General features: G+C 41.8%; 1 protein-coding gene across 1 annotated transcript; it reads left to right on the forward strand.

Annotated features, from left to right (window-relative positions):
- The first annotated feature begins 8,739 nt into the window (after positions 1 to 8,739).
- On the forward strand, positions 8,740 to 15,668 carry ALG11 (ALG11 alpha-1,2-mannosyltransferase). Its single transcript, XM_074913618.1, has 4 exons — positions 8,740 to 8,852; positions 9,931 to 10,164; positions 10,857 to 11,788; positions 13,889 to 15,668. The coding sequence occupies exons 1-4, from the start codon at positions 8,740 to 8,742 to the stop codon at positions 14,158 to 14,160; spliced, it is 1,551 nt and encodes a 516-aa protein (XP_074769719.1). The 3' UTR covers positions 14,161 to 15,668.
- Positions 15,669 to 15,674: the final 6 nt, after the last annotated feature.

A 15,674-nucleotide genomic window follows, 5' to 3' on the forward strand; every position in this document is an offset into this window, starting at 1 on the left:
TGTGTTTTTTAAAAATATCTTTCACACTGGTTTTGAATAAATAAAGTGCTAAGTCTATGAATTGTGATTTAAGTAAATGGGAAGACTGATTTTTTATTCTTTTCCCAAAGTAAGCTACTGTTTACCCTGTAGAAGGCAAACTAATAGCAGTCCCTAAGATACCTTGCTAAACCTGCAATTATTTTTTTCCCTATACAGATCAGAAATATAAGCCTGCATATTAAGTGACATTCATGTATATAATATATATTCTCTAAACTGTCCCTGACTGTAGAGTCCACACCGTTTAAATTTACTATGAGTCCCTTGCCAGCACTTGCTTAAAATTATTCTTGTCATCTTGTTTGACAGCCAGAGAGATATTTCACTTTGATGAGACACCTGACACTATGTAAATAACATAAAGCTCATCATATTTGTAAAGCATGCAAAAAAATTAAATTTATCAAAAAAAAAAAAAGGAATGTGACTCTGATTTAAGCCTGTATTTCTGGTTCTATGGCAAATGTTTAATGTCAAGTCAAACTGCTCGGTCTCTGAATAAAAGGTTATTTCATCCCATTTCATTTACATACACCACAATCATCCTCATTTCAAGAAAAAAAAAAAAAAAAGACAAAACAGCATCTTGTGTTTGCATTGCAGATGCCATGTTGAAAATACAAACATACTGCCTTTGTTAGGACAGGCTAGATATGTAAAGGCAAGCCCAAATTCAGTTTCTCTTAACAGTTGTTTCTGGCTATATTATCCTGGCAGAAACCACCTCTGTACAGAAAGAGAGGAGTTTCCAGCAAGTCCCAAATCCCTGAGAGAGCTTGATAAGTAGCACTCCTCACCACAGGACCTGGGCTCCTCCAGCACAGAGTCCTGAGCAAAGTCCATCTGCTTTCCTGGTGTTCCAGGCAAAACTGCCTGGCAAGTAGGGTTTCCACTTTCTTCATCATCCTTTTGGTTCTTTTACTCCTTTTTTTCCCCCCTCTCTTCCTGTGGACTGGTTGCAGTTACTGGGTAGAAAAAGGCACGAGGGTGTTAGGGCTCTCTCTGTGATCTCACCCTTGCAGAGGGACTAAGCTCAGGTGACCCCATGGCCACAGGGCCGAGCCACAGCCCAGCTGAGCCGGTAGGAAGGCCCTTCTCACCCATCCTCCACTACTTGCTCTTTTGGGCTCTGCCACACACTGCCAAGACAAGGCTAGTGCCCTCTCATGAGCAAACAAACTGGGGCACTGCTCACATACCACTGACCTTGGCATCATCTGTACTCATGGTGGCACTGAAGGGACAAGAGGGTCCAGTTGTTCAGCAGCAGGGGCCTCCCAAACTACAGCGCTGCGCTTAGGCAGGTTTTAATTCCTGATCTGGAGATGGATGAAGATCTGCCATTCCTCTGGGTGACTCCCCCTGCTACAGTAGGTAAGAAGTGAGGAAGGAAACCTCTGATGAGGATACCACAGGCACAGGAGGTGGAGGCTTTTCTGTTCCCAGTTGTCAGAGGTCCAAACTGTAATGTATGTGAGCTGCTGTTTACTGAACATTTTTCTACAAAAATCTTGTTAATTATTTGCTCTTCAGGGCTAGGAACTATTACAGTACTGCCCTGTCCAGGTCTAGTATCTTGCATGAACTCTCAGGCAAGAACCACAGGCAGGAAGTTGCCAGTTTCTATCAGCGGACAAAACATACTTCCAATTGACCATGAAAACAGGTAGAGCTTGCCTGGATAGAGCCACACCAATTCACTGAAGAGGCTTATAGAAACCGAGTGGAGAAATAAAAAATAAAAATGAAAACATATTTGCTGTTATTTTTTTCTGCTGGAATATCTGGTGATTCCCTATCACATCAAATAACACCAGCAGCCTACAAGTAGTGGGGAAGAATTCAGGTGCAAATGTCAGAACTAAAGCAACAGTCATGGATGAAAGTATCAACACAGGTAACTCTGCTACTAATTTTAACGAAATCTCTTCCATACAAACAGGTGCTTTGAGAAACATCTAAGAGATATGGCAATACAGAGTAAACCTCTTTCTGTTTACAAGTATTTTTACCTGAAACATTTAACATCTGGATTGAAGTATGCAGCTAACACCCTGCTTTCAAATGCAGATGGATTTTCTCAGGTTGTTTTCTGTGGCATGCATACTAGCTCATCATGACTCAAACTCACTGTAAAAACAGTGTTTGTTTATTGCATGAGCACCCAGAGGAAACTGGAAACATTTGACTCCTAAAGAAAAAGTTTCTGGGAGCCTGCAGTCGTGAGGAAAGGGAAATACTAAAAAGTTTTCCAACAGTGAAATGGAGGGTTTTCTCAGCTCTCCGCAATCCCGTCATTTCCAGAGTTCACCTCAGTCTGTTCTCCAGACAAAGAATGTTTCTTCCAAGGAAACATTTAGTCAAAACTGATGCATTCTGCAGTTCAGTATAAAAGAAGGTAACAATCCTGAGAGTTGCTGAGCAACCTTCTGAGATTTGTCAACTGCCCTCAATTCCTGGGAAGCAGAAATGCTAATCCATGGAAAGTCAGGCTCGGTTCATTTATCATTCCCTCCTGGTACCTCTGCTTGTTGAAAGAAAAGGTAGTGCAGCAGGGAACTACTTTTAAGCAGCCCTAGTTCAGCCCCTAGAAGAGCATATTTGATTGAATCTACCCCATGGGAAAATCACCAACCTTTCAAGCTTTCTTCATCCCCAGAATAGAAATAAGTCAGAGGAGGTTATGAGGCACAGTGCCTGCATCTCTCATGTCTGGGCTAGCCAAACAATCTCCTCCAATAATTGTAACTCTCTTCTGTCCTGCTCCACAGACAGCTTCTGGCTCCCTTCTCTTTCTTGAGCAGTGCCAAGGAGCCAGACGCGAGCACAGAATACAAATCCTGCCTCATCCTGGATTCATGTGAAACAAATTAGATTTTCATCCAAATAGCACTCTCCCTTGCTTCCTGAAACAGGCGGAGAAGCACACACAAACACATGTGCACAAATGCACCCTGAACAAGTTAGTTTTTCAATATGTGAACCTTTTAAAGTCTGATGATGGAGGTACCTATCTCAGAAAAATTTCACACTGTGAAGTTTTGCAGCTTCCTGAGCAGTTTCACAGTTGATTTAAGCAGATGTTAGGTACTATTGTAAAAGACGTGGTCCTTCATGAGCCTCTTCATGTCCTGATTGGGTGCAGAGGGCCATAGAGACCTTAGTATCTGCATAAGGGAGAAGGAGAAGCACAAAGGGTTTGGGTGTGCTATCACAGACACTTAAAAATCACAAACTTGCAGCTGAAAAAGCTGGGACTTAAGGTGACTCTACATGTTATTTTGCAAGCTCAGTGATGTTATCAGTAGGGATACATCATTTGCCATCCCATTTCTCTCTGTGCTCTGAGTTGCTTGAATGTAGTTCCTTTATCCACCCTAAAAAATGGCAGACACTTTGCTTATTCCTGCTGATAACTGTTTAGGAGAACTGACAAAAGAGTCCATGGGAGGTTAAAACACTGGCACAATATACAGGATTAAACTGCAACAGTGGAACTGATTTATTTTCCCACATGGTCCTTGTCCCACTGGGACACCTTGTGCGAAAATAATCTTCTGTTAATCAAAAGCTCTGGGTTCAACCTGATTAAGTTGCCTGGTGATACAAATAAACATGGTTTATAGGAGGTCTTGCAAAAATTCTGTGTAGATTGAAGCTGCTTAATTCTTCACTGCTTCCGCCAAAAAAAGGGGCAGCTTTTGCTCATAGTTACATAGCATGAGCACCCATGCCTTAGAACATCTAGTAAAGATGATATTTTTTAAAACTTTTAGTAGAATTGCTTGTATTTAGCAACTTCAGTATTACAACATATCAGTAAAAACAACCCCATAGTGTTTTGCCCCAGATATATTAGTGCAACAATTTATTTCCAATACTAGTTTTTTAGTTCGCAAATATTTAGTACACAACTGGTGCAACTTTATTTCTGCCTCCTGTTACTATGCAATGAAGAACAAAAGTATTGTAATATTTAATAGCCTATCACAAGACGTGCAAAAAGGAAAAACTTACTGTGTATATGAATGATCTAATATTCCTTCTGCTAAAAACAGTCCCACGCATTTTGGTAGCAAAGACAGCAGCCCTGAATGGGAGACTCAGTGATACACAGTGCATGTTTCTGAAAGAAAGTAACCAACTGCACAAGAAAGTGTAAAAGACCACATGACTGTCATATGAATACCCTTACACAATATTAATCCAGTTTCTTTGTGTTATGACTTGCCAGTGTTTTTATTTTACCAAGTTGCTCCTATGTGGAGTACTCATCAAGAATGAGAGTTACAAAAATGTACTTTAAAACGGTCTCAAATGCCTTGCAGGCTTGTGGAGAACACACTGTGAGTGGATTCTGCTATTTGTTCTGAATACCACTCACTTCAGAAGGCCCGTCTGCATGGATTTTCCTTCAGAGTAAGTACCTTAATAAGGAGAACAATTAAAACAGGACAAAAATGCTTACAGAGGCAGCAAAAGATTAAAAATTTGGTACATCTCTGGGAAGGTGAAAACACAGTTGACTTCATGACAAGACTGATTTAATTTTGTTGGCATGTCAGCCACATGGAATTTCTACAGACAAGGTTTTTAATAGCGTTCTCACTGCTGGAGTGGGAACACCACAGAGAGCTCAGTGCTGCTCTTGCTGAAGTTATTGTCAATACCCTAAATGCATGCATGCAATATCGTCTGCTACATATGTATTAAATTGGGGAAGTTTTTGAGTGGTGGAAACTTAATTAGACTGCGCTGGACATTGTCATAGTAAAGGTAACCCTTGCAGTCTGTAAGGCTGCCTGCAACACAGTCTTCATATTGCTCACAGCAAAGCTGAATATCCTTTGATTAAAGAAAAGTTAACAAAAGAACTTTGAAAGTATTAATATGTCTGGTTTTTAATTACCACTAGAGGCACTAAGAAAAATAAAACAACTAGGATGATAAAGGCACTGGAGCATCTCTCCTATGAGGAAAGGCTGAGAGAGTTGGGACTGTTCAGCCTATAAAACACTCAGGGAGGATCTCGTTAATATATATAAGTACCTGAAGTGAGGGTGCAAAGAGGATGGAACCGGGCTCTGTCAGTGGTGTCCAGTGACAGGACCAGAGGCAATGAGCACAAACTGAAACAGGAGGGGTTCCCTGTGAACATCAGGAAACGTTTTTTCACTGTGAGTGTGACCAAGCACTGGCACGGGCTGCCCAGGGAGGTTGTGGAGACTCCATCTTTGGAGATATTAAAAACTCATCTGAGCATGGTCCTGGGCAACCGGCTGTAGATGCCCCAGCTTGGGCAGGGGAGTTGGACCAGATGGCCTCCAGAGGTTCCTGCCAACCTCAACCATTCTGTGATTCCGTGAACTATAAATTATCACAGTGGAGAAAACTATGTGATACTCCCACCATCACACAGATTTCTCCCTAAAACAAGCAAATGAACACTGCTTCCAAAATAAAAATAGCCTTCCATGAAGACAGTCTGAGGTGACTACAAAACCCATAGGAAGAACTGCAGAAGAAACAGGGGCCATCATATGAAACATCTTCTGACTGAAAAGTCGGGTGTGAGAAACTTGTGACAGGAGTGGTAAAGGTTTAAAAATTATCATCTGAACTTATGTGACAGTTTATATCTGTAGCAACTTATGTAGGCTTTGGAAAAAAAAAAAACAAATCCACATCTAAACTAATCAGAGATGCACTAGCAGATGCAGTGCAGCTTTTCTTCACATCCTTTTTTACCTAGTCTGATTGTTTTGTGAAGAACTTTTTTTTCCCCCCCATCCTTAGGTAAGGATCTGGAAAAGTTATCCAGATCCAGAATGTCTATCTGTTTATGCAGATGCTTTATTAAAATGTGCCTGAGCTACAACTTATAAATCATACACAGTCTGCAAAAACATCCTGTTATCCTGTTTCTTGGCTTACTCCACCAAGAAATAAGCACAGGTGGTAAAAGAAAGGGCCATGAAGCTTAAAAAAAAATTTAAAAAAAAAAAAAAAAAAAGAATAGAAATCAGACAGGGTTGCTCCTACTGAAACAATTCCCAATTCCTCTGGTCTATCTGTTGTTTGCCATAGGAGCGAAAGCAAAACAAGAACAGCATTTATGAATTGGTCTCCCAAAAACAACTCCCCCGGTTTTCTGCCAGCAGGATGATTATGGGTCTGTATATGCTGTGTAACACTAACGCAGGACAGTCAATCTGCATTCATGCATAAATGTCAACATTTCAGGGAAGTGCCAGACCTACGTCTCACAGTGGCTGTGCTGTGCAAGCAGAGTACGCCAGCCTGTACAGCTAGGTGACTCAAGTCTGAGGCTCACCCTGCCGGAAAGTTCATGCACTGCAAATACAGTGCCACGAGGCAGCTGTTTCCATCGTGCACTTTTTCTGACAGTTGCCAAACGCACAGACAGGTATTCGTTAACAGGAGATTTGGGGAACTTCCAAGAAATTGATTAGGTGGTTTCAGAAGAAGCAAAATATTTTGCTGGGCTTAAGCTAAAACGTATTTCTGAGTTTTAGGACCGATACCCTGAATAAAGTGTAAGACTCGTGCTGGAAGTTTCATGGATTAAATCCTGATTTCAGTACAGCTAACCTTGCAATGAACTTTGACTGAAAAGAACAAGTTGTACTATTCTAGCCACAGGAAGCCAAAGGCTTTTCTGAGTACTTTTGCTATATCAATTACCAAACAGAGATGAATCTAAATGCAAAACGCTGCATCTGCCATTTATGGCCCAGACAACTCAAAAGCCAGGTATGTAGGTGTCTTCTTTATGAATTATTATTCTCGCTTCCTGGAGCTCTTCGGCATTACTTAAGTTTCATTTTAATTAAGCCATGGCTAACCTGTGATCTTTCAGCTTCATAAAGATTCATACCTTCCAAGGGAGTGGCCATAAGCTCATTTTCAAGTCAGTGGGGAGACACAAATTTCATCATCTAAAATAGACAAGAATTTCTTGTTACCTAGAAGAACCGTGTCTCTTCTCTGAACCCAGGAAATTATCTTCTAATGTTGACATTACAAGAGAGGTGTCTTGAGTTGAGAGATGTGAATCCAGCAATGGTGTCTTCCGCAAATATCCCACATGCTTCTCAGGCAACTGATCTGCCAGGGAAGAGGAAAAAGATTAAAGAAGAGAAACCAATGTCTGTGGCACCCTACTTATGAGAACTGCTGGTTCAGAAATTAAATGTTAAGTTTTGATTGCTTCCCAATAGAACACTTCCGATTTATCTACTTACATAAAGGCAGAGATACCCTGATAAAACCTATAGTTAGTGGTATTTAGAACAGTGAAGAGATTAAATAAAACCACCAGTAAAATAACCAATAAATTTCTATACTTTGAGGGCCTGACATATTTCCAGTTCCATTCCCACATGGTGAGTCCTCGTAAGTGGAAAACTCAATGCAGGCGGGTCAGAATCAGATAACCCTTACTTAAGCTGTACTCTTCTCACTCCCACTACAGGAGAGACTTTGTATTTCTGTTTCAGGCTACAGCAATGGCCAAATAAACTAACAGTTCCACATTTTCCAACCAGCACTCTTCTGATGAAGATGACACAGGATGACCTTCATAAACATCCCTAATAGCTTCAAAATCTCAGAATGCACAGGTGGCTATAACATGAAAGAGATTGTGCTGACCTCAAAGTGGCTGAAAGATCACAGGTTCTGGAGAAGTCCTGCTCAAAGAAAGTATGCTTGAAATGCCCTCAAATTTTGGACAACCTCAACTCTGCAAGGGAGTGGAGACTGAGTTATCTGGATCAAATTTGCCATGTAAAGCTTTTTTTTTTTTTTTAATGGAGAATGTTAAGGGGGTAAAAAAGTGCCTAAGGATGTGACAGGAAATCAGAAATGTTTTGGTCCGTTCTGCCTAAGCACCTCCTTGTCTGGTATTTTCACTCAACACTTCCCAGCATCTGGGAGAGCAGGATGAGTTTCTTATATTTTTCCAAGGGAAGCCATTCTAGAAATACAATATCTTGCAGTTTACTGACACATCATTAGAAGCATTTTAACAGCACTGTTCAGTCTTATCTCTACACTAATCCTCTGGTTTGTGTATATACTCCCCAATCAAGATAAAACAGGAAACAAAGCATGTTAGCCAGAGACATCCTCCAGTGGAAACCGACCCCAGTGAGTGCGATCATGGCAGTCCTTCAGAGATAGCACCAGGCATAGGGTTATTTTGGACATCCTGTCCTCGGCCTCACAGGGCTAACTTGCACACATTTGCAGAGAGCAGAAGGTACCTCTCTATAAAGAGGGATTCACTTACAAGCAGATTAAGGCAGGGCTGAGAAACAGGATATCGGGTACCATCCTCTTCTGACCAAAGAGAGGGACCAGGATTTACGAGGAGGAGGAGGAGGAGAGGGAGGGGGAGGGGGAGGAGGAGGAGGAGGAGGAGAGGGAGGAGGGGGAGGAGGGGGAGGAGGAGGAGCGGCGGAGGCGGCAACGCCTACCCCGACGGCAGTGCCGCTCCCGCCCCTTAGGGGGCGCTGCCAGCCCAGCAGCTGCCCTGCCCTGCCCGCCCCGCCCCCGGCATGGCCGCGCCCTTGTCGCCGCTTCCGCCCACTCGGCGGGGCCGTACCGCCCCAAGCCCCGCCTTCTTCCCCGCCTCTCCGTCTATCTCCCGCGGGAACCAATGAGAGAGCGGCAATGCCCGGCTGGTCCCGCCCCCGCCCGGCCAGGAGCCACCCCTTCCGGCGGGCGGGCGTCGTGGCGTTGTCCAAGATGGTGGCGGGAGGGTTGTGTCTGTGGGGGCTGATCAGGTACCGGGGCCGTGTGGGGGCGGCGCGTCCTGGCAGCGAAGGGGGAGGGGAGAAGGCGATCCCGCGCCTACATGGCCCCCTGCCGAGCCGCGGCCGCGCTCCGCCATCCCCCCGACCCTCCCCGGGCGTCACGCCGCCGCCCCGCCCTGCCGTGCTCCCCCTGAGGAGAGGAGGCCTCCGGGCAGGGCAGGGCGAGGCGGGACGGGTCCCTGCTCGGATCCTTCTCGCTTAGCCACCGGCTTCGGATGGGTTAATGTGCTTTTTCGCTTCTTCATCTCGCAAATGAAAGTGTTTTCTTACCTGACGTGTCAGTTGTGACGCGTGGCTCGCCGTGGGCAGCCCCTCTAATGTGGAGTAAATTATGTTTTATCATAACGCGTAGCACAGCATCAGAATCCAGGCTCTGGTGCCTGTGTAAAGGTCTTTAGGCCAAGAAGACACTCGTGTGAGAAGCCTCCCGTTCCTGGGTTAGGAGAGCTGTGCGGGAGGTGGTGGTGAGCAAAGGGGATGCCCATGTCCGAGAGTGCCTTAGAGATCTGAGGAGGCAGGTCTCTCTAAATAGAGAAACTGCTCAGAGGTTTTTCTGGAGAGCTGACATAGCTCTTCAGATCTCAGGGGAATAGGAAAGGTTCTGGGTCATGCACTGCAGGCTGGCCCAAATAGCTCTGCACCAAAGCTGTTCATACGAAGGCAGGCTGAATAGGAGTTTGAGCTGAACAAAACTGTTACAAATCTATTTAGAAATCACTTCCCTGCTTGTGTTTTGCCAGACTGATAAAGGCATGCAACCTTTACAGTGTGTAGAGCACGTGTGGATAGATATAGATACATGGCATGAATAAACAATAATAAATGATTGCAAGGTAACAGTAGGAAAAAAACTACTGGTTTTGGCTAAATAATTTAGAATAGTGATTTTTCGTCCGTAATTGTTGATATGGCACACAGATATCGATGATTTCTGAGATTAAAACTCAATTGTTGAGCTCCCTGTAGCTCTGCTTGTATGCCCCTCTCAATTTCATACATAGTATTTTTTAAAGCACTTTTATATTTTAAAATTTCCATCTCGTTTCAGATTGCTGTGCTCATTATTAATCCCAGCATTATTTCTAAGTGGAATTTTGTGTGTCTGCTTGGTGGTACTACTGTGGGGAATACGACTCTGGATACAACAAAGGAGAAACCAGCTGATCTCAGCAGGAAAAGATGGGAAGCGGCCGTTGCTCGTTGCCTTTTTTCACCCATATTGCAATGCCGGTGGTGGAGGCGAGAGAGTCTTGTGGTGTGCCATAAGAACACTCCAGAAAAAGTAAGCATGTACAGTTATCAAATACCATATTTCATTCTCAGCTACTGATGGTATTATTCATGCATATTTTTGCACTTCACATATTTAAATAGGTATCATTACCGGGCCTACCATTTTTTTTTTATGTCTTGAGTTTCATCTCATTGCACCATTCCACTTCATCCTTCCTGCTGTCCTGCCATCCTTCTCTTGCTTCTTCTTTCTCTCCTTGGGAGAACCCCTCCTCCTTCATCAGTTTTCCATTACTGGTATGGAACTTCATATAGGCATAACTCATCAATAGATTACTGATAATCTCGATACTTGCCTCTTGGTGCAGGTGGCAAAACAAATTAACATCTAAAATTAGTACATCCAGTGGTTTGCACAGTCTTGTACATTTTACTCATGCTGTGCACTAGACAGACATCTCCTAATGTCGGGCAAGGTGTTGTTCTTAGTCTGTGTAAAAATACTGATCTCCTTTTATGTTTTTCTCAAAAAAAATTTCCCTGAGTCCTCAGCCATATGTTTTTTCTGCAGATCGGAAAAAACTGGAAGGATAAGGAAAAGTATAATTGAGTTAAAATCATTTCAGAGCTAGGCCAGACATTTGTCCTCACGTACTTTGAGTAATTTTGAGTGGATAATATTTTAGTTTCTTGTTAAAAATTTTGAAGAGAAGCATCTATTAAATTCTTTCTCTTTTGCAGGTACAGAAATATAACGTGTGTTGTTTACACTGGTGATAGAGATGCTACTGCAGAAGAGATAGTAGAAGGCGCTTTCAGAAGATTCAATATTAAATTAACTCATCCTGTGAAGTTTGTATTCCTAGAAAATCGCTACCTTGTAGAAGCTTCTCTTTACCCTCACTTCACTTTGCTGGGACAGAGTTTAGGATCGGTGTTTCTTGGCTGGGAAGCTCTTCTGAAGTGTGTTCCCGATATTTATATTGACTCAATGGGTTATGCCTTCACGCTTCCCCTCTTTAAATATTTAGGAGGTTGTTGCGTTGGATGCTATGTCCATTATCCCACTATCAGCACCGATATGCTTTCTGTCGTTAGGAATCAAGATACCAGGTTTAACAATGCAGCCTTCATTACAAACAGTCCTCTTTTCAGCAAATTTAAACTTGCCTACTACTACTTCTTTGCTTTAATGTATGGATTGGTTGGTTCCTGCAGTGATGTGATTATGGTTAATTCTTCTTGGACACTAAATCACATCCTTTCCCTCTGGAGAGCTGGGGCTTGCACTAGTGTTGTGTATCCACCATGCGATGTTCAGACCTTCCTGGATATTCCACTGGAAGAGGAAAAGAGCACCACTGAGTATTCCATTGTTTCTGTCAGCCAGTTCAGGCCTGAAAAAGATCATCCTTTGCAAATCAGAGCCTTTGCTAAATTGCTGAAAGAGAAGAGACTGGGGCAGCAGCCATCACTGAAACTTATCTTAATTGGAGGCTGTCGTAACCAGCAAGATGAAGAGCGTGTAAAGAACCTTAAACGTCTTTGTGAAGACCTGGGAGTTAGTGAAAACGTGACATTCAGAATAAATGTTCCCTTTGAGGAGCTAAAGAGACACCTGGCCGAGGCCACCATCGGCCTGCATACGATGTGGAACGAGCACTTTGGGATCGGTCAGTATCTTTCCTCTGTGTTCAGCCATTTGTCCCAGCTGGGGACACAGCTGGGGAGGGCTTCAGTTCATGCTTAAGGCTCCTCAGTGTAGGTGTCTAAGCGTAGAGGTCTGCATGCCAAGCAGGTGTCCAGCTCCCCTTCTCACCAGAGGCAGTCTAGCTGAGGTAGAGCCTACAGGACCAGTTCAGATGACTAACCACTGGCTGCTGCGGTAGTGCAAGCTGAAGCACTGTAGATGTTGTAGTCAATTATGGGCATCCTCTAGTCACCTAAACAGTCAGCTAGTCCCATCTGTGCTGCCCAGGATGTCCTGCCTGACCTCCAGCTCTCCAAGGTCATGTGTTAGGTTTGCCAGCTTTACGCAGATGCCTTCCATACCCAACGGAGCCTCAGAAGGCAGCAGGTACTTCTGTTTAAGCAGAAGATTGTGCCCTGTTGGATCCACTGATTGCAGGGGGAGCTTAGACACAGTTCAGATGTAGATATCCATGTGGAGAGATTTTGATTGTGTTTCACCTGCCTCAAGTATCTTTTGAAATATCTAGTATGCGTCTTGGGCCTCTAGCTGCTGTTTCAGAGGCGTGAGTCTCCCACAGATCCTGTCTGTTATTTGTAAGCCCCACGTAGATGCCACCAGGTACCCTTGGTCACCTCATTGCACCAGGCACCTGTGCTAAGGCAATTAAAAGTTCGTAAATCAGTCACCATAGTGTGAAGCAGAATGCCAGAGAGGAGCTGGGACCTGGTTTGCAGTGTGCTGTCATACAGAATAAAGGTATTGGGCTCAGTTTATTGGGATTAGTTGAGTCCTGACCTCGAAAGGGAATGTCAGATATACCCTGTCGTAGATTTATGGCAGATGGGCAATTGGCAGCCAAGCAGACATATGCTGTACTTGGCTAGAATGTGACTAAACTGCACTTAATGTCATCAGACTTCATGAGAATACAAGTTAAGTAAGTATCAGGAGTTTATAGTCTGTGGGAACTTGGTATACAAAAATTTACTCTGAAGTGACTCTGAAGCATCTGCCACAAAATGTAAATAATGATTTCTCAGATTTTTTTTTCCAACACAAAACAGTTTAATTACTTTTTTTAAAAGTGATACAGTCACACTCTGTAATTTTGAATTTCAGTGTGATTTCACCTTCATTTCCAATTACTTTTTACCTGTAAAAAACATGTTCCAAAACTTTGGAACATTATTTAGAATTGGCAATATTTGAGCTAGGGGAGCTTTTTAAAAATCAAATCGGAACTGAGAAGAATCAGCAATTAAAGTGATTTCTGAGGTCTGTTCTGGAAACATGGAGGAGAATTGAAGCTGATGTGTACATTATATGCTACTCCTATCCTACTGCTTTTGGCTGAGGAAAGCTTACTATCAGATTCCCATTTCATTAAAATGTCTTCCATCAAAAATACAGATGTAGTGATAACAATTTTTACTATTTTGTCTTGATGAGTTGTGAAAAGCTATAAAGGTTTATTAATCTGTCAAATACTGAACTTCTGAATATCATCTCATTGAAATGTGCATAGTCAGCTTTTCTCTCAGTATCTTTGTAAATGTTAAAAAATATTCAGCGTGAACGAGAAAATCAATACAGTTACATTCAGTTCTAAGTGTTATTTTTTGCAGCTGCCACTATACCCTAAAACCATCATTGCAGTGTTCTGTCACAGAACAGAACTATGCAGTGTTCTGTCACGGAGCTGCCTTCCATGGTTGTCTTTACACTTGTTTCAGGATCTATAGTGGGTTTTTTTTCACAGTATATATACTGGTGATACAATGTCTCTCAGGGAAATCAAATGTTGCAAGAACCACAGCTTAACCAATTATATCTGATTTCTAATTTCCATTTTATGTGTTTAAGATGAACTATCATTTCAGTCGTTAGGACTGAAAAACTGAGATTTGTTTTTCTTACGAGGCCATTTACTCTGTATTTTTCAAACTGACCTAGAACAGCATTCTATAGTAACTTATAATTCGGAGTGAATTTAACTGCGGATTTAACTTTCCCATGCTTTATAGAACACCAAAGTACATGATGTGCACATTCGTATCAGCGTGTTTTGTGTCTTTTACAGGAGTAGTTGAATGTATGGCAGCTGGAACCGTTATCCTGGCTCACAATTCTGGAGGCCCCAAATTAGATATTGTGGTACCCTATGAAGGATGTATTACAGGCTTCCTAGCAGAAAATGAGGACAATTACGCCGATATGATGGCTTATATCCTCACTTTGTCTCCTGAAAAAAGGTTAGAGATCAGAGAAAATGCTCGTCGCTCTGTGCACAGGTTTTCTGACCAGCATTTTGAAGAGACTTTCCTGTTATCTGTGGAGCCGTTATTTAAGTAAATGTATATGAATAAAATTAACTTTTTATATTTGACTATGTGTCACCTATAAATATATCTAATCTATGATCCCTTGGTCCCATTCTCTAAAGAGATTTTTTTTTTTTTCTGTCAGGGCATCTGCTTTATGTAATAGAGGGTTTTTTATTGGGGAAGAAAGCTCCTGAAAATTTTCTGTGTTGAATACATGACAGTGCCGTGCACTGTAAAACCTTCTGGATTCACAGAACCGTCATATCTTCTTGGTAACAGAACTGCATCTGGAAGTTCTTTTATTTATTGAATACTTTCAGTCTCCACTCATTGCATGACTCTTCACCCACAGTCCCCTTTTTAAAGTCTGATTTTTAATGTCTGATCATATCAGACATTTTTAATGTCTGATTAGCTTTTGTATCCAGATTTTTTTTTTTCCCAGAATCTGTAGCACATTTTCAATTTGCTGTCCTCCATTGTGTGGCAAAATTCTATTATGTGGGATTTTAATTGTGGATCTGGAGATTTCATTACCTACAGTGATTCCTATAGCTTAATCATATGGTGGTTTTGCTAGCTTGCTTTTTAATAAGTGTAGTAATTGCACTTGTCTATGATCCTCCTATTAGCTATTTCTTCGTGCCCTTTCACAGTATGACAACTTAATGGTATTTTTCCAACCCTACTCTACTGAGAAGTTTTCTGTTCCTAGGGAATAGAAGGGTCTAGATTAGAGGGCATAATTAAATGCTATACAAACATGAACGTTAAAGCCCTGAACTACTGCTTGTTATAAAACTGAGAACACCGTGAACAAAATGTTCAAAAATTGAACATCTGCTTTCGTGTCAAAAATGGAAAAACATATAGTCCTTTTTTGAGCCATCAAAGCAGTAGTTTATATTTTAGCAAACTAAAGAGAAGTGCAAAAAGCTACTGAAATCAAACTTTAGAATGTGGTTTTCCCTCTATTTTTCACCTGGATTATATGAAATTTTGTATATAAAAAAATATGGTTGGAAGAACCTACTGTTCCATGTTTTATTATGAATTAGGTAATGCACAAGTCTCATGGTGCTAATAAACCCTTTTACTGCTACTATATAAAACTGATGAGCAGTTGGTGATACTATGCAGGGTTAGTACTAGAAATGACCTATGGATTGTAAAGCTGAATTGGCAGTACACAGAGATTATGAAAAGGTGGAGGAGCTTAAAACAGAGTTGATGGAGCTAGAAAAATATACTGACTAGGAGACTTTCTAACATGATACAAAAAATGTTTAAAGAGAGTATGCAATCAGAAATTTGCTTAAACAAGTGTTGTCAGAGATGTCTCAGGTAGTTTAGAATAATAAAGATGTAAGTGTATTTCAATCTGGATGAGGATTTATCAACATTTAGACATCTGAAAAGTAGCCTGATTTTTTTCCTTTTAAACACAATAGTAACAACCTTTCATGAATTTTAATCAAGCATTTAGCACTGTTGAAAAGCAGTTGATTTACTTGGCATTTTATGTCAGCTGTCCTTCAGTTT

Source organism: Athene noctua, chromosome 1 (assembly GCF_965140245.1).
Source record: "Athene noctua chromosome 1, bAthNoc1.hap1.1, whole genome shotgun sequence".
Taxonomy (NCBI): Eukaryota; Metazoa; Chordata; class Aves; order Strigiformes; family Strigidae; genus Athene; species Athene noctua.

Excerpts from the sequence above, each read along its gene's own strand:
- ALG11 (XM_074913618.1), top strand. The coding sequence starts at position 8,740 with ATGCCCGGCTGGTCCCGCCCCCGCCCGGCCAGGAGCCACCCCTTCCGG. Across the intron at positions 8,853-9,930 it reads TGTCTGTGGGGGCTGATCAG|ATTGCTGTGCTCATTATTAA; the intron begins GTACCGGGGCCG and ends ATCTCGTTTCAG. Across the intron at positions 10,165-10,856 it reads ATAAGAACACTCCAGAAAAA|GTACAGAAATATAACGTGTG; the intron begins GTAAGCATGTAC and ends TCTCTTTTGCAG.